General features: G+C 45.5%; 1 protein-coding gene across 4 annotated transcripts in view; it reads left to right on the top strand.

The window, feature by feature from the left end:
* The window catches only part of prdm1a (PR domain containing 1a, with ZNF domain), a 114452-nt gene that overhangs the window by 81194 nt on the left and 13386 nt on the right, over positions 1–19872 (top strand). For all 4 annotated transcript variants that reach the window (XM_038799248.1, XM_038799249.1, XM_038799250.1 and 1 more), the window contains 3 exons: positions 5431–5550; positions 14352–14604; positions 18986–19057. In XM_038799248.1, the coding sequence (XP_038655176.1) occupies positions 5431–5550; positions 14352–14604; positions 18986–19057 (445 nt within the window). The remainder of the gene's footprint in view (positions 1–5430; positions 5551–14351; positions 14605–18985; positions 19058–19872) is intronic.

Below are 19872 nucleotides of genomic sequence, written 5' to 3'. Positions count from 1 at the left end.
TTGGAACCGTGGTCAGCGGGCGTTGGATTTTTCTGGGACTGCAGTGAGGACAGGCTGAGTGCGGAGCTGAAAAAACCTGGCTCATTTGATTTTAACCAGGCACCTTTTAGTGCTGCCCCACAGGACCGTACTTCTGAACTGATGTTCAGAAAAGGGAGGAGGGAAAGCTGCAATTCGAGTTGGTGGGGGCGGAATTATGCACTGGGTTCAATTTACCGACTGAGCTGCAGTGGTTATCGGGGGATGAGTTTGGACAATTCTCTGTTGGAAAAAGAATTGAAAACTGTCCTGCTGACTCACCACGTAAATGCCTGCTATGTTACTGACTCCTAAGAGTCAGGAAGATCCCAGGTGTGACGCTGTTTTCGGCTGATTTCGGCTAGGGGGGGACAATTCACCTTGATGCTCCTCACTCTCTCACGCCTATTTCCCCAGTGAGAGAGAGCAGGGAAGAATTAAATTAGATCGGCCACTTCTGGTGACTGCTAGTGGGTTGCCACTGTTGGAGAGGAGATAGTCACATTCAGCTGTGATGGTTCTCCATGCTTGGATAGCTGGCTGACGGTCACCAGCCAGATGCATTCATGAAAAGCAAACACCCAAGTGTCATGTCAGAAGGCTGTTGGGCACCAAAGTGGCTCAACACAAGGAGGCACATTATAATAATCTTTATTGTCACAAGTAGGCTTACATTGACACTGCAATGAAGTTACTGTGAAAAGCCCCTATTCGCCACACTCTGGCGCCTGTTCGGGTACACAGAGGGAGAATTCAGAATGTCCAATTCACCTAACAGCACATCTTTCGGGACTGGTGGGAGGAAACCGGAGCACCCGGAGGAAACCCACGCAGACACGGGGAGAATGTGCAGACTCCGCACAGACAGTGACCCAAGCCGGGAATCGAACCTGGGACCCTGGCGCCGTGTCGCAACAGTGCTAACCACTGAGCAGAAGCAGGAGCTTTCCAAATTATTTTTTCAATCCAGGCAGAATGGCACTGAGGGAGAGGGACCACCCATTCTGCTGCGAAACAAGTTGCCAGTGCAGCAGATTTGGGTAACCTCTTGGCTTTTTGTTCATAATGATGATTGCTGCACATAAGTGGTCGAAGTCTAAATTGGGTTTATCTCTACGAGACCCGGTCCTCGCAGTTGGGTTTCAGGCTCTGTTTCTGAAGTGATTTTTAGAACCAGCTTTTTTCACAACTATCTCTTGCAGTTACAGGTGTCATCTCCTGAAATGTATCACAAAGAACGTGGCAAAAAGTAAAACATGATGCTGCTAAAACTGTTGTTTTTAAATGGTTTTTCGCATTACTTTGCTAAAAGAGGGAGACCTTGCTGTTCCATCTGCTTCCATGACATTACCAAGCTGTGTGCTTTTGTAAAGAAGGAAGGTTGACTAAGCATTTTGGACAGAATTTGGGCAGATTGTGTCAGGATGAGTTGGGATGATGATGATGCACAGATGTAGTGGCGAGAACCCACAATGTGGAAGTAAAACCTCAGCTGGCTGGCTCATTTCAGTAACGCTCAACACTAAGAGATAGTCTGGGATGTGTCACAAGTTTGAAATGAAAGTGCGCAACAATGATGTAAAAAAACTCTTGAGGTGAGTAGAGGCAAGAAGCAGTATTGCCTCTGCATACAGGCCTCCTGGTGTTCATAACCCTGAGCAAGTGCTCTCGTTTATACGGGCAACTGGGGATCAGAGTGGCCCAGCCTCTGCATAAGCAAGTGTAAATGCCACAGACCTGTTCCCTGTTCCTGTCATCACCTCCTCTCTTCCACCACCTCCTCTCTTCCAATCCTTCAAGTAGGTGCCACACTTTTTGAAGTTAGAATCATTTTGTGTTTTTTGTTAAGTAGCCTCTAGTCTAGAAGAAGGAAAAGGCAGGACCAAGTTACACGCGGTACATTGCGCACACTCTGTAAACAAGTGAATGTGTGTTCAGTGTGAGCAGTTTGCATTCCTAACTCCCCTTTCGGCTGTTGGGGCACAGACCCCCAATGCTGACTCAATCGCCCATTCCTCTCACGCGAATTTAAGACAGCGAGCGCCAGCAGGAAATTTGGACTGTGTGAAAAAGCGGACAAGAGCGCTCAGTTACACATTCATCCCGAAGCTCCGCAGAACCACACGTGTCCAGTGTGCTGCTCTGACTGTGGGGCTTCTCATACTGGTCAAGAAATACCCTTGCAGAATTGGTGCTGCACACTCCAGTACACCCTTGAAATTAATTTTTGGGATCTCTGGCAAAGGTACCATTTATCGACCATCCCTAGTTGCCGAGAGAAGGTGGGAATCAGTCTTCTTCGTGAACACAATAAAAATGGTGCCTCGTAATGTTCTTGTTGGATGGCTAATCTTTATTACAAGAACACTTGTCACTAAAGCTATAAAAAATTTCTTAACATTAACTGTGGGTCAACTGTATACAAAACAATAGATGAATAACAGTATGACCATGCACAAGCAACCTCTCTCCCAGCTCTCTTGTCAGTCTGAGGTCACTGACTCTAACATTCACTGATATACTAATGAGACTCCTAGTGGCCAGTTGTTTAATTACAACACAACCCTGATATCACTACACCTATGTTTGTGTTTTTTTGATTTAACTCTGACTCCCTGGGAATATCAGATCACTTATGAAAACTGGATGCAGAAAAGCAGTTGGATGACTGTAAGGAAGCCAATTCCATTTCTGCATATATTTAACATAATCAGTAAAAAAAGTTCAGTAGGAGCCTGAGAAGTGTGCATTGCTGCATTCCTAGCTTTCCTCTCATGCCTTGGCCTCAGATGAACCAATGCACTCTGCAGGAACAGGAAAATCTACTTCATTATATCTTACTTGTACTAACACATGGCACAATGTAAGCAAGCTGTGTTTGAGGTTAGCACAGTGGTTATCACTGTTGCTTCACAACGCCAGAGACCAAGGTTCGATTCCTGGCTTGGGTGACTGTCTCTGTGAAGTCTGCACGTTCTCCCCGTGTCTTTGTGGGTTTCCTCCGGGTGCTCCGGTTTCCTCCCACATGTCCCAAAAGACGTGCTCTTAGGTGAATACGACATTCTGAATTCTTCCTCCGTGCACCCGAACAGGCGCCGGAGTATGGCTACAAGGGGGTTTTCACAGTAACTTAATTCACAAGCCTACTTGTGACACTAATAAAGATTATTATAAAGATTATTATAGAAGACCAATAGTTCAGATAAAAAGCTGGCTTCCCAATACGTGAGTCACCATAAAATGCACAGTGAATGCAATTATCTTTGATCAAGTTCTGTCCATTCGATGTTTCCCACTTTGTTGTATTTTTACACTTCTCTTGTTTCCTCACACTTGCCTGCAGTCCCTTGAGTTATCTGTGCTGTATCAGTCAATAATAATAATAATCTTTATTATTATCACAAGTATGCTTACATTAACACTGCAATTAAGTTACTGTGAAAATAATGTTTAAGTTATCATGCGCGGAACGGTGGCACAGTGGTTAGCATTGCTGCCTACGGCACTGAGGACCCGGGTTCGAATCCCGGCCCTGGGTCACTGTCTGTGTGGAGTTTACAACCCAAAAAGATGTGCAGGCTAGGTGGATTGGCCATGCTAAATTGCCCCTTAATTGGAAAAAATAATTGGGCACTCTAAATTTATTTTTTAAAAGTTATCATAAAATCTGAGGTGGGCCAGAAATGCGAGGCATACATCTTACGTTCTCAGTTAGATCATCAGGGTTCTCATCTACAAACTGAACTGCCACTCTCATCCTGGACAGGCACATTCCACTAATCTTGCTCAATGTGCTCAAGGATGAAATTAGAGTTGGAATGGACTGGTTAAGCATTACTGTACATGAGTTTATTTTGTCTTTAAAAAATCGGTAGAGAAATTAAACCCTGACGACGCAGCACTGGTACTGCATTTGGTACAGTGCTGGTGCTGTGATGGGCCGAGGCAGTTCCATGCACCGTTAACCCCCGTGCCTCGACGATCCCAATGTTGACTAGGTGCTCACTTGGGGGACTCCCAGGCGATCAGGAGTCCCTGGGTCGTCGGGCTCTGGACAGGGTGGTAACCTGGCACCCCCGATGCCACCTGGGTACTGTCAGCCTGACACCCTGTAAGTGCCACCTCGGCACCCTGGCAGTGCCACCTGGGTGGCAATGCCAAGGTGCCCAGGTAGTATCTTGCCCATGCCGGGAATCAGGGATGCCCTCTCCTTATGAGGTAAGGTGCGGGGGGCCTGAAGACCCCCGCATTGGTAAGTTGTGGGTTTGGGGGGGGGGGGGGGGGGGGGCTGAAGGCTGTGATGGGGGTTGAAAGATCAGGGCGCGAATTTAAAATGACCACACCATTGTGTGCAGTTTTCCTCTCCTTATCTGAAGAAGGATGTTCTTGCTATAGAAGGGGTGCAGCGAAGGTTTACCAGGACTGGGGTTTAGAAGAATGAGGGGGGATCTCATAGAAACCTATAAAATTCTAACAGGTCTAGATAGGGTAGATGCAGGAAGGATGCTCCCAATGACAGGGGAGTCCAGAACCAGGGATCACAGTCTAAGGACACAGGTAAACCAGTTAGGACAGAGATGAGGAGAAATGTCTTCCCTGAGAGAATGGCGAGCCTGTGGAATTCTACCACAGAAAGCAGTTGAAGCCCAAACGTATGTTTTCAAAAAGGAGTTAGATATAGCACTCGGGGCTAAAGCGATCAAAGGATATGGGGGGAAAGTGGGAACAGATGACTGAGTTGGATAATCAGCCATGATCATATTGAATGGCGGAGCAGGCTCGAAGGGCTGGATGGCCTGCTCCTATTTTCTATATTTCTAAGTCTCCAGAGCGCGCTTTTAGCAACTTGCAACCTGCACATTCTAAGAATTAGTGAAGTTTGTGAAGGGCAGTAATAATCTCGGAGGCAAAGCTTTGATAAAATGCAGCTTTTAATGAACTCGGAGCGGAGCTTGCCAATCTGTTCAAAGTAACTGTCTGTGGTCTTGAATCATGTTTGCTGGCATCTCCATGCAGAAACAACAATATACTTGAGTGGCAGAACAGACTGAAGGGACAGAGTGGCCTACACCTATTTCTATTGCTCTCCCCCGCCTTGCCCAGTCAGCCTTTCACTAGTGCTAACTCTTTAGTGTTGGAGGGGAATTCTTACACACTTCAGAGAAATATTATCCGATGGCAAGATTTAGGTAATGCATTTCAAAATGAAAATGTACGTTGCTGCGATACAACATGAAATCCATGCTGGGATGATTTGCGTAGGGGAGCATGATTCCCTAACTTGTTGAAGATGTTGAAGAAAAATAAACCAGCATCAGAAAAAAAAATCAAGGCTTTGTTTATTTTAATCAGATGGTGAACTGTTTGAGCCAGTGCCTTCTCACTCATTGATTTATGGCATGTGCCTCACAGGTGCTTGGAGTTATGAGCGCAGAGTACATTCCCAAGGGGACACGCTTCGGACCACTTGTGGGCGAGATCTACACCAATGACACCGTCCCAAAAAATGCAAACAGAAAATACTTTTGGAGGGTAAGTCGGAAAAAAAATTCTGCTGATGCAATTCTAAGTTTGCGAAATGAATACGGCTGAAAAACGTTGTCACTTCCTGTTTAACGGCGGTGCTTGTATGTGTGCGAGAGCAGCAGTGAAGTTCCTGTGAAACACCCATATATGTACTCAGTAGGAGTTAACACAGTAAAATGAGCTGAGTAAGTGTCTGTGTCTCAGAGGTTAGGAATGCTGAGGGTGAAATCTTGTTTTATGATGAACTGATTTCAACTCTTCTTGGCCCCCGTGTTGAAACATAGGGAAAAGGAAGCAATCCAGCTCTTGCTCGGAGGCAAATCGAGTTCGCATTTTGACCGAGAACTAATTAGAACCAGTCGATGCAAAAAAAAATCCTTGTTTTCCTTCTACTTACTCTTCACTCACTCACAACTATCAGAGAGGACAGGGTGACTTAGAAAGGTCAACAAGCACGTGAAGTGTGTCGAGCCATTGCTCAGTTGTTGGTGTGTGTGATTCTCTGTAGTTCTGGTTCGTTGGACTCAGTATTTCCAGCAAACTTATTTCACCACTTGCCAGGAGTTACTCAACACAAAGCATCTAGGGCCGGAGGCACTGGGTAGCTCTCGAGGCAGCTGCACAGGCCGCAGGCACATTTGCCAAGGCCTCTGGCTTCCTCAACCCAAAAATGGGGAAAGTGTGGCGGCCCGGTTAAACAGCAGCGAGTCTGGACAGAGAAAACGAAACGTGTGCTGCTGATGTTGTCGACAGCTGCCATGGACCCAGCCCACAGTACTGCAGGGTTATCACTACGGCGCCTCAGGCACAAGCCCTGCATCTTAAAATAGTTTTCCTAGGCCCTCTGTAACATAAAAGATCCATCAGAAAGATTGGGGTTTCAGTTACTGTCCCCTTGTCTCCATTAATGCCACGAACATCCATTTTGCTTACCATTAGTTTTTGTCCTTTTTCCACCTGTTGGTATTCAGAAATTAGGTTGGACACAATTTTCTTGCCTATGCACCATGCAGCATGAATCTCAACAAAACACAACACACGTATGTTCTATGTTCCATTCGAGCGCCTGCCTGCCCACCATCACTCCCCATCACAGACACTCAACACACTTGGTCGCACACACTTACTTTCGGGACTTTTGGGCGGAAACTGGAGCACCCAGGGAAACCCATGCAGACACAGGGAGAACGTGCAGACTCCGCACAGACCGTGACCCGAGCCGGGAATCAAACCTGGGACCCTGGTGCTTATGAAGCAACAGTGCTAACCACTGTGCTACCTTGCCGCCCACATTTATTACCCACTGGCTCTTGAGAAGGTGGTGGTGAGCTGGTGCACCAATAGTGCGAATAAATAATTTTTATTGAAAAATTTTGAATTTATACAACAACATCAACCCATACTAAAATACCAACGATAACAGTAATGACAACAATCATGAACCTTCGCCCCTCCTCAATGACCAACCCAACATATTAACAACAACTTAAGTTAACACAATGTTAAGTTACATAACCATAGCGAAAAATATAGAAACTATAATAAGGAAACCCCCCCCCCCCCCCCCCCCCCCCCGGGTTGCTGCTGCTATTGACCAAGACACCTATCTTTGAGCCAGGAAGTCCAGAAAAGGCTGCCACCGTTTATAGAACCCTTGTATTGATCCTCTTAGGGCAAATTTAACCCTTTCCAACTTTATAAATCCCGCCATGTCACTGATCCAGGTCTCCACACTTGGGGGCCTCGCATCCTTCCACTGCAGCAAGATCCTCCGCCGGGCTACTAGGGATGCAAAGGCCAGGACACCAGCCTCTTTCGCCTCCTGCACTCCTGGCTCCACCGCAACTCCGAAAATCGCGAGTCCCCACCCTGGTTTGACCCTGGATCCAACCACCCTCAACACCATCCCCGCCATCCCCTTCCAGAATTCTTCCAGTGCCGGGCATGCCCAGAACATATGGGCATGATTCGCTGGACTCCCCGAACACCTGGTGCACCTGTCCTCACCCCCAAAGAACCTACTCATCCTAGTCCCGGACATGTGGGCCCGGTGCAGCACCTTAAATTGGATGAGACTAAGCCTCGCACATGAAGAGGAAGAGTTGACTCTCTCCAAGGCATCCGCCCAAGTCCCGTCCTCTATCTGCTCCCCAAGTTCCCCCTCGCATTTAGCCTTCAGCTCCTCCACTGACGACTCCTCCACCTCCTGCATTACCTTATAGATGTCAGACACCTTCGCCTCTCTGACACACACCCCCGAAAGCACTCTGTCCATCGTCCCCCGCGAGGGCAGCAAAGGGAATCCCTCTACCTGTCGCCTTGCAAACGCCTTTACCTGCAAGTATCTGAACATGTTCCCTTGGGGAAGCCCAAATTTATCTTCCAGTTCCCCCAGGCCCGCAAACCTCCCACCAATAAACAGGTCCCTCACTTTACTGATGCCCACCCTTTGCCACCCCCTAAATCCCCCATCCTTGTTCCCTGGGATGAACCGATGATTTCCACCCAATGGAGCCTCCATCGAGCCCCGTTTCCCCCCCTATGCCGTCTCCACTGTCCCCAGATTCTTTGGGTCGCCGCCACCACCGGGCTTGTGGTAAACCTCTTAGGGGAGAGCCGCAACAGCGTCGTTACCAGGCTCGTACCTCTGCATGACGCCATCTCCATTATTTTCCACGCCGCCCCTCCCCCCTCCATCACCCATTTACGCACCATTGACACATTGGCTGCCCAATAGTACCCCAAAAAGTTGGGCAGCGCCAGCCCGTCTCTATCCCTCCAATAGTGCGAATAAAGTTGCAGAATTTTGACCCAGTGACAGTGAAGGAATGAACTGAGTGATGGCTTGCGAGGGTCAAGCCACGTTGCTTTGGTCTAGAGCCACAGGTAGGATGTTAAGGATGGCAGATTTCCGTCCCTAAAGGACATCAGTGAACCAGATGGACTTTCACGACAATGTCTTCACGGTCAGTATTAGACTTTTAATTCCTGAATTTTATTGAATTATTTTATTGAATTCGATAACCAGATTTGAACCCAAGTCCCCTGGGTCTCTGGATTGTTAGTTCAATGACAATACCACTGCCTTTGTCCTTCTAGGTGGTAGAGGTCACATGGGTTTGGAGGTACTGTTGAAAGAAGTTTAACAAGTTGCTGCAGTGCATCTTGTACACACTGCTGCCGCTGGTGGCCAGAGGCGGAGGGAGTGAATGTGGTTTAATGTGTTGGATATGGTGCTGATCAAAAGGGCTTTGTCCTGGATGGTATTGAGCTTCTTGAATGTTGTTGGAACTGCTTTCATCCAGGCAAGTGTAGAGTATTCCTCCGGACTCCTGACTGTTCCTTGTAGATCGTCCACAAGCTTTGGGGAGTCAGGAGGTGACTTACTCACCTCAGAATTCCTAGCCTTTGACCTGCTCTTTTTATCTGACCTGCAGTCTTTATATGGCTGGTCCAGTTCTGTTTCTGGTCAATGGTGACCTCCAGGATGTTGATCGTAGGGGGATTCAGTGATGGTAATGCCATCAAATCTCAAGGGGAGGTGATTATTGCCTGGCACAGGTATGCTGCAAATGTTGCTTGCCACTTATTAACCCAAACCGTAATGTGCTCCAGGTTTTGATGTGTTGATGCATATGCTGCTTTTTGTGGATAGGTCATACGCGGGAAACTTTCCGCATTGCTGGGTAGATGTCAGCGTTGTAGCTCTACTGGAACATCTTGGCTAAGTGCATGGTTCCTTCTGGGGCACATGTCTTCAGTATTATTGCTGGATTATTTTCAGGGCTCATAGCCTTTGCAGCATACAGTGCAGTGGTTGTTCCTTGATAACGCATGCAGTGAATCAAATTGATTGAAGACTGGCAGCTATGATGCTGGGGACTCAGGAGAAGGCAGACTTGGATCATATACTCGACACCTCTGGCTGAACATGGTTGCAAATCCTTCAGCCTTGCCTTTTGCACTGATGTTCTGGGCTTCCCCATCATTGATTATGGCAACATTTGTGGAACCTCCTCCTCCTCCAGTTAGTTGTTTAATTGTCCCCCACCATTCACGACTGGATATGGTAGAACTGCAGAGCTTTAACCTGGTCGATTGGTTGTGGGCTCGCTTAGCTCTGTCTATCGCATGTTGCTTCCATTATTTGGCATGCTAGTAGTCCTTTGTTCGAGGTATACCTGAACTGCTCCTGGCATGTCCAGCTGCACTTTTCATTGAACCAGGGTTGATTATAATAAAAGCCAAAAATTGTGAATGCTGAAAATCTCTAGTAAAACCAGAAAGCTCAGCAGGTCTGGCAGCATCTGAGTGTTTTCGAGTCCAACGTGACTTTTCTCCGAAACTCCAGAACACTGGTTCTTAAAGAGAGTCATATTGGACTCAAAACGTTATTTCTCTCTCCACAGATGCTGCCAGACCTGCTGAATGTTTCCAGCACTTTCTGTTTTGACCTCTTAGCTTTATGGTAATGGTAGAGTGGGGAATATCAAGGGTCATGAGGTTGCAGATTTTGGTTGAGTACAATTTTACTGCTGTTGGTGGCCCACAGCGCCACATAGTTGCCCAGTTTTGAGTTGCTAGATCTGTTCTGAATCTATCCCATTTAGCACAGTAGTCATGCCACACAACACGATGGAGGCTTTATTCAATGAGAAGACGAGACTCTGTATCCATAAGGACCGTGTGGTGGTCACTCCTACCAAAACTGTCACCAACAGGTGCATCAGCAGCGGTTGGCTGGTGAGGACGAGTTCAACTATGTTTCTCCCTCTTGTTGGTTCCCTTACCACCTGACATAGGCCCAGTATAGCAGCTATGTCCAGCATGGACAGGGTGGATAGGGATCAGCTGTTTCCCTTGGTTGAAGGGTCAGTTACGAGGGCAAGTTCAAGGTGAAGAGCAGAAGGTTTCAGGGGACTTGGAGCAGAAACCTTTTTACCCAGAGGTAGTGATGATCTGGAATGCACTGCCTAGGAGGATGGTAGAGGTGGGTTGCCTCACAATCTTTAAAAAGTACCTGGTTGAGTGCTTGGCACGTCATAACACTCAAGGCTGTGGTCCAAGTTTGGCAAATGGGATTAGGTAGACAGATCAGGTGCTTTTCATGCATCGGTGCAGACTCGATGGGCTGAAGGGCCTCTTCTGTACTGTATTATTCTGTGATTGTGTGACCCAGCCAGCTCGGTCTGTGGTGGTGCTACAGAGCCACTCTGGGTGATGGACTTTTTAGTATCCGCACTCAGAGCACATCCTCAGTGCAGCTTTTAATTGATGTTCAACATGGAGGAGTACTGACTCATCAACTGAGAGGAGGAGTAAGTGGTAATTAGTGGGAGGCTTCCTCCTGATGCCATGCAATGAAGTATTGGTATGAAGCATTCTGACCACTACAACAGTTAATACGACGAGGAGAAATGACCTCACTCCAAGAGCTGTCGTTCTTTGAAATGTTTTACCCTAAAATGCTGTGCATGCTTAATCACTGAGTATATTCAAGGCAGAGATCGATCGTTTTTTCTGGGTATCAAGGAAATTAAAGGATTTGAGGATAATGCAGCAAAATGAAGTTGGAACGAAGCGCAGCCATGATTATATTAAATGGAGGGGCAGGCTTGAAGGAGCAAACAACCTACTTCTGCTACTATATTTTGATTTTATTGGCTTTTAATGTTTTGTGAATCCAACATGACAACAAACAGAATTATATTTTCATCCATTTTCAGTTCTGTAAGTGCTTGGAATTTACTGTGGTTGAAGATGGCTGATGTTTTTTTCTGGTCGTGATTGGCTGATAGCCTTGCTACAATTCACATTGCTCATTGTTATCGGAGCCACTACTATCTAAAGGAAAAGACAGTTTCTACCCCAAAACTTCCAGGCTTTGTTTACTTCCTTTCCCACATAGAGTTTTACAGCATGGAAAGGGGCCCTTCGGCCCATCACGTCTGCACTGACTATCAAGCGCCTACCCATTTTAATCCCATTTTCCAGCACTGGTCACCATACTATAGAAAGGAAGTGATTGCACTGGAGAAGCCACAGAGAAGATTCACCAGGCTGTTGCTTGGGCTGGATCTTTACAGCTATCAAGAGAGACTGGATAGGCTGGGGTAATTTTCCCTGGAGCAGAGAAAGTTGAGTGGGGGGGTGGGGAGGAACTTGATTGAGGTGTATAAAATTATGAAGGACATAGATAGGGTGGATAAGAAGGTACTTAGTGGAGGGGTCAATAACCGGGGGGTATAGATTTAAGGTAATTGGCAGAGATGTGAGGAAAAACGTTTTCACCCAGAGGGGCAATTTTGCATGGCCAATCCACCTACCCTGCACATCTTTGGGTTGTGGGGGTGAGACCCACGCAAACATGAGAAGAATGTGCAAACTCCACACGGCCAGTGACCTGGGGCTGGGATCGAACCTGGGTCCTCAGTGCCTTGAGGCAGCAGCGCCGTCCACTGTTTCTTTGGAGGGTTTAGGGCAAGGAGGACTTAGATATGACATAATGGGTGGGGTTTTCTTGCCGTTCATGCTGGTGGGATCCTACATTCCCTCTGACGGCGCACCCCCGCGACAGGTTTTGCGGCAGCGAGTTGTGCATTCAGCAGGAAACCCCGTTGACAACAGCCAGTGGCAAGCCACTTCCTACCACTGCAGAGCAAGCTATGGAGGGGGAGGAAAATCCCACCCTATTGCAGGAGATTTTAGACAAGAGAGCTGCAGATGCTTTTTTACAAGTGAGGTTGTGGAACACACTTTTTTTTATTCATTCATGGGACATGGGCATCGCAGGCTGTGTCAGCATATATTGCCCATCCCTAATTGCCCGTGAGAGGGCAGTGAAGAGACAACCACATTATTGTGGGTCTGGAGTCACATGCAGGCCAGACCAGGTAAGGATGGCAGATTTCCTTCCCTAAACGGCATTAGTGAACCAGATGGGATTTTAAGACAATCGACAATGGTTTCACGTTCATCATTAGACTTTTAATTCCAGATTTGTTAAGTGAATTCAAATTTTACCATCTGCAGCCGCAGGAATTGAACCTGGGTCCCCAGTTCATTATTCTGGATCTCTGGTTCACTAGTCCAGTGACAATACCACTATGCCACCAACTTCCCAAAAACCAGAGCTAGCAATTCCTATGTAATTCCATATTAGAAAGTTGGAGTTGATGTGCTGGATTTGGAGTTGGCGTGTTTGGCACACAATTTAGCAGGGTTTACGAATAAGCTTTCATCTGTAATATGATACTGTCTTGTACTTCTAAAGGCAGCTTTGAGAGCCTGGCAGAGAGTTCCAGGTTAGTGCTAGACTCCGCAGCCTCACATTATAAAACAATAGCTGACATAAATGTTTGCCACAGAACTTCTCTTTGAAGAAGTAAGATGCAGTCATTTATGAAGTTTGTAGTGCTCTCTAAATGAACTAATTAACTATAATTTAACTTCATTGAAACCATTTATAGACTATGTTGTGCTTTTTAAAAAATCTCTAATCACTTGGCTCTTGGCGTTTGACCTTGATTCTAAAATTGTGATATGCATAACAGCAGGTCGGTCAAGATTGCAAAATACATTACTAATTACCAGAAATAGGTTTAGCCAAAAGATGTAAATGTTACTTTATGTTTTTCTTCTCTCTTCTTCCTGTGTCATCACACGGTGGAAATAAGATTTGAACTAGGGCTGCACTGATGACATCGGAGCTGATGTCTCAGTTACATTTCTGAAAACCGTACAGTAGATGATAAGATGGAAAATCAATCGGAAGTTAATCAAGATTTCAAAGACACACAAAGTGCCTCGTAATGGAAGCAGCAGAGTCATTCATTCCTGGAAGTTTGAAAAAGCTCTTCACACCCAACAAAAACCTGAAAACATACTTATTGACACACCACTCCGCGCTCTTTCTGCCGTTCCAGTTTCTCATAATAAACACACCACAAGATTTAAAGTGGGTTACTTCAAAAAACCCTATGTGTGGTTCTACCACGCACCCCACCCCCCCCCCCCCCCCCCCAATCCTCTACACTCTCTCCCCAACACTTGTCTATCCCCATTGATTTTACTGTATGTTTATAGGTAAACAAGATAAATATGAAAAAACATCTTGTATTTCAAAAGATGACAAGCATGATCTGTAAGAGTAAACCACCGGATAATTGCAGCGGGAAAGAGCATTCTTCTAAGATCAGAGCTTTGATCCGCTTCCAAACAGCTGCCAGTCCTGTTGTGGCAGGTGATCGCTGTGCAAGTTCCCTCCCAGATCAGCATTAAAATCAAACGTCTTGCACCGAAACTGAAAGAGATTTGCATAGCCGTAGCACTCAGAGGGGGTGGCAGGAAAATGGAGGCTACAGATTCAGTTTGAGTAGCCTTTGACGTCAGAGCCTCAGGTGACTCAACACAGTGTGTGTACATATAAGCACTGTCAGAGTGGGGACAGTGGTGATAGCATCCACCTGCCCCTTCAAGTTAGTCGCACATGAGAGTGTGCGCAGGGCCATGCAGCAGAACAGGGTTTGTCGCAAAATTAACAGCAAAATACACCGTTAAAAATCATATTGGAAAAATATATAGAACAAAACTTAGCACAAAACAAATGCAGAATCTAACAGTTTTGGAATTCTTGTCTATTATGACAACCAGATTGAAATCCATTTGTGATTATTTTTCTGAGAGAGCTTGAAAGATTATTGCCCCACTTTAACTGATTAAATGTGTCCACGTTGCCAAAGGATGGGAGAGTTTTGAAGTTGTATTTTTAACTTTAAATTTCTCTCTTTTTCCTCTATCCCTCTTAGGTGTATTCAAATGGTGATTTGCATCACTTTATTGACGGGTTCGATGAGAGCAAAAGTAATTGGATGCGATACGTGAACCCAGCCCATTCGAAGCAGGAACAGTGCCTGGCAGCTTGTCAGAATGAGATGGACATCTATTTCTACACAGTGAAACCCATCCCGGCTAATGAAGAATTGCTGGTCTGGTACAGCAGGGAGTTTGCAGAGCGCCTCCACTACCCAACCTCAGGTGATCTTATGATGATTAAGCTAAGTAAGTGCATTGAGCTGAATGCTGCGTTGATTGTTATTTCATTCCTAGCTTTTCCACTTATCAAAGTATCATGGATTTGTTTGGCATGAAACACTTACAGAATGGGCGGCACAATGGCATAGTGGTTAACACAGCTGCCTCACTACACCGAGGACCCGCGTTCGATCCTGGCCCCGGGTCACTGCCGTGTGGAGTTTCCACATTCTCCCCATGTCTGCGTAGGTCTAACCCCCACAGCACAAAGATGTGCAGAGTAGGTGGATTGGCCACACTTGCCTTTTTGGCTAAATTGCCTCTTAATTGGGAAGAAAAATAATTGGGTACTCTAAATTTAAAAAGAAAGAAACACTTACAAAGTAATTTGAATGGCATTCCTATGGCGATAGAGTTCAGAATGTTTTTCTTTAAATTTAACGTACCAAATTAATTTTATTTTCAATTAAGGGGCAATTACATGTGTCCACTCCATCTACCCTGCACATCTTTTGCTTGTGGGGGTGATACCCAAGCAGACACGGGGAGAATGTGCAAACTCCACACGGACAGTGACCCTGGTCCAAGATCAAACCCGGGTCCTCGGCGCCGTGAGGCAGCTGTGGTAACCACTGCGCCACCGTGTCACCCCCTGAGTTCAGAATGTTATTATTGCACCAGCAGCACATGCCAATGGGCCTGTGGAGTTCAGGTACTTTTAAGTGTGGTATGGTACAAGGAGTGCTTTATTGCGTAAAGCATTTAATGAAGCCACACACAGGAGGCAGAGTTGAAGGGACGCGATGTCTTGAAGGATTGTAGCATGGGAGGAGGTTGCAGAGGTAGGGGGAGTTTGGGATCTTTAAATTTGAACATGACTTGAACATGAGGATGAGGATTTAATAATCGAAGCATTGTCGAACCGGACGCCAACGTAGGACCATGAACGCAGGGTGTACAGCACTTGCTAAAGTTAGAACATGGGCAACAGAGATTTGGATGTACTCCAGTTAACAAAGGGTGGAAAGTGGAGACCGGTGCGGAGAATATTGGAATGGTGGGGTTTGAGGTAACAGGTACACATGAGTTTGGAGTAGGGAGAAGAAGGGAGATGGTGTGATGGTTTTATTATCATCACGCTGTGCTTGGGAGTGTATATAAGGAAGATAGATTTTTTTTTTCAAATTTAAGGAGTAAGTTTGTTATTAATTCCTTCTTTTAAAAAAAGGGTAAGGGGGCACCATGGTGGTGCAATGGTTAGCACTGCTGCTTCACGGCGCCAAGGTCCCAGGTTCGATCCTGGCTCTGGGTCACTGTCCGTGTGGAGTTTGCACATTCTCCCCGTGTTTGCGTGGGTTTCGCCCCCACAACCCAAAGATGTGCAGGGTAGGCGGATTGGCCACACTAAAATTGCCCCTTAATTGGAAAAAATGAATTGGGTACTGTAAATTTTTTAAAAAAGGATATTGTGGGGTTCAACTGAATACGAGAAACCATGTCCATCTCCAGCCCTTATTGAAAAATATCAGTAATGTTGTGCTGCCATTTGGCAGCTACAGCAGCCTCGAGTAATAACCCAAAGGTGGTGAGTTCAAATCCCATCAGGACAAACAATGAAACAATTTTCAACAGAAAATCTGGCAAGCTGAGTTAACACCAGGGGAAAGAAAAGACTATGAAAGTGGACAGATTGTTACTAATGCCCCTCAGAGAAGGAAAACAAAGTATGATTCCTGCTCCACGCTGCACAGCTGACCCGATGAGGCAACTAGAGATGGTTAAACGCTGCTGTCTTGCCGAATTGTTGAAAATACACTGATGTTTGGGTGGCCAACATATACTTGGAAAGTGTACGATCGAGCTCTGGTGTAGTGTTAGTAGCTGTGCGTACAAGTGTACCATAGAGAGAGTTTTAAAATTGCTGGTATGGCCTGTGGCTGTTGCAGTTGGCTTTATTTTTGTCTTAAAAGATCCCAGGTTTAAAGCAGTGCCTCTTGCTGAGTTCATGGCTCCACAAATGCTGACAGCCTTCTGACATCTTGCATTGGTAACCATTCTTTTGATGTAAACGTGAACACTATAATTCCCAAGAGGCTATCCCACTGCAGAGGGCATGACATCTATGTTGGCAGTTGTTCTTCCAAAGGACTAACATTTCCTGTTGTTTGATAGCGATGAGAAATCTTCCACCTCCCCTCAATCATCCACCCCAGTTCCATTCTAAAAGTCTCTCTGCTTCTCTGCCGTGGGCAGCACGGTAGCATGGTGGTTAGCATAAATGCTTCACAGCTCCAGGGTCCCAGGTTCGGTTCCCGGCTGGGTCACTGTCTGTGCGGAGTCTGCACGTCCTCCCCGTGTGTGCGTGGGTTTCCTCCGGGTGCTCCGGTTTCCTCCCACAGTCCAAAGATGTGCGGGTTAGGTGGATTGGCCATGCTAAATTGCCCTTAGTGTCCTTAAAAGTAAGGTTAAGGGAGGGGGGGGTTGTTGGGTTACGGGTATAGGGTGGATACGTGGGTTTGAGTAGGGTGATCATTGCTCGGCACAACATCGAGGGCCGAAGGGCCTGTTCTGTGCTGTACTGTTCTATGTTCTATGTTCTATGTTCCCTCCCTGAGTTTCAGCTAACTCCATCCAGAACTGGAGTCATGCTGAAGGGATTCCAATTTCACACAGATCAATACCATGTGGTGCACTTACTCAGCGAATCAACAGGGAAATCACTGCAGATGTTAAACTTCTGCAACTTTCACCAGCATAATGTATATAGTCCGACAAAATAACTCATAAAGGCAGTTAATGGCACAGTGTTTGCAAATGTTTCAGATGCACTGACTGCCTGAGTCAGCTACAGGCCATATTTCAAGAGCACATCTTACCTTCTTGTCCAAACTTCAACCAGTCAAATACATAATTCCACTAATTCTTATTTTTTAAATTTTACGTTAAGAGATAATGAATCAAAAAGCAACATGAATGTAATATGGGAGGGTTTAAGAGGAACTATCTGTTACTGCATGAATATCCCCCAGCTAGGAGGAGCAAGTTTTAAAGTGAATGCAATCCCGAGGAAGAGGAGTGAAAGAATAAATGAATAAATGGGGTTTTGAAAAATTCAGGACGGCTCGTGCACCCCAAAGATGTGCAGGGTCTGTGGATTGACCATACTAAATTGCAACTTTATTGGGGGGAAAAAATTAATTGAGTACTCTAAATTTATTTTTTAAAAATTCTAGAAAAATGGTTCTTCAAGCTCACAATTTTGCAACCACAGAGCATATTTTAGTTTTATTCCTGCTTTTGCTTCAATAATTTGCTTCTTTTTATTGTTATTTGCTGAGGTGGGTGGACGGGTGACTTGTTTCAAGGACTTGTTCATTGAAATGTGGATTGAACCAAAATTCAGAAATGCCCGTAAAATACAAATGTCACACTCCTGTTAAGTGTTGTAACTAAATGTACACAAATTGAAATTACTAGGAAATCTGGAGAAATAGAAAGTGTGGATTGATAAGGCTAGGAAATAATCCCATTTCATGTATTGGCAATAATAGGATATATTTCCACCCCCTTAAAGAACCATAAGAATGAGATATATGTTGATTAAAGAGAGACTCATTGGCCCATTTCATAATAGTGAGGATCGAGGTATTAAACAGTTACCTGTTTTACTGCAGGCCTGTGGGAGGTGAACAGGAGCTTCATAGAATTTCTACAGTGCAGAAGAAGGCCATTCGGCCCATCAAGTCTGCACTCACCTTCGATGAGCACTCTACCCACCTGCACCCCGCCCTATCCCAATAACCCCATAACCTAATCGGCACATCCCTAAACACTAAGGGCAATTTAATATTGTCAATCCACCTACCCTGCAGATCTTTGGACTGTGGGAGGAAATGGAAGCACCCGGAGGAAACCCACGCAGGAGAGAATGCACAAACTCCACACAGACAGTGACCCAAGGCCGGAATTGAACCCGGGTCCCTGGCGCTGTGAGGCAGCAGTGCTGAACACTAAACCACCATGCTGTTAGCCCTGCACAGCCATACTCTACCACTCACCCTCATTCTTTGACATGGTTGGCCAGAACTTCACTGTGCCAAGGCGCACCACGTGTTTACTCATTCCTTTGGAGCATACCTGTTTTAGCTTGCAGGGGCCTCAAAGAATTGCCTGCTGTTCAATGACCTGGTTACCATAGCAACAATTCAGCCAGAGGGATCCACATTGGGGGGGAGGTGGGGGGGGGGGGGGGAGTGATGTGAGAAATCAGCCTAGATTTATGGATGACTTACGTATGAAGGGGGTACAAGGCTTTAATTTCTATCAGGGTCGTCTTACAATAAGTTGTGGTAAATATTTATTTTTCTTTGGACTGACTTTCAATTTTCTTTCTATTCCAAATCTCCAGAGTGTGTTAACCTGCCTAGAAAGGAGGAACTGCAGGCAAAATGGCAGCACAGATCAAGAGGCCAGCCTGATGGTAAGAAAAAGTTTTAAATGTTTAAAGGAAGGTAAAAATACTAAAATGACCTCAGGATAAATTTATCGACTTCCATTAATAGGTGCACTCTTTCTGGGTATACAAAGCTTCTCTCCAGTGTTGCATCCTTCACTGCCTAGCTATCTACTTTCTAACAGGGAGTGAGGATAATTGTAATGAATGCCTCATTTTTTAGTTTGTACAGAGACTTGTTATATTCAATATTTAATCATTTTTTAACTGTTTCATACCTCAATTCTCACTATTATAGTATGTACCAGCGAATATCTCTTTAATCAACATATTTCTCATTCTCAAGGTTATTTATGGAATAAATTGATTAGAAATACGTTCAGCTACTCAAAGAATTGTTTTTCAGACCCATTTCACTGAACGTTTCTCTGTTTTCGCCTTAACTTTATCTACATAGTATCGCAAAGTAACTAATATAATGTGATTCTGCTTTCGCTGAATGTAAAACTGTTGAAGCGTATTGCTATGGCAATGTGCTAATGAAAAACAGTTTGTCCTTTCGGGGTTTATCGATAAAGTTACGAAACATCAATTATTGGGAGATTTTTCAAGCAAACACTTGTTTGTCGACGAACTGTTTTAAAGCTGTGATTAGTTTCCGACTTTGGAGAAGATATTTAAGGGATGTTTATAAGGGGGCGGCACGGTGGCACACTGGTTAGCACTGCTGCCTCGCGGCGCCACGGAGACGGGTTCAATTCTGGCCCCGGATCACTGTTCATGTGAAGTTTGCACATTCTCCCCGTCTCTGCGCGAGTCTCACCCTCACAACCCAAAGATTG

This window comes from Scyliorhinus canicula, chromosome 6, assembly GCF_902713615.1.
Source record: "Scyliorhinus canicula chromosome 6, sScyCan1.1, whole genome shotgun sequence".
Taxonomy (NCBI): Eukaryota; Metazoa; Chordata; class Chondrichthyes; order Carcharhiniformes; family Scyliorhinidae; genus Scyliorhinus; species Scyliorhinus canicula.
This window is presented reverse-complemented; position numbering and strand designations above follow the sequence as displayed.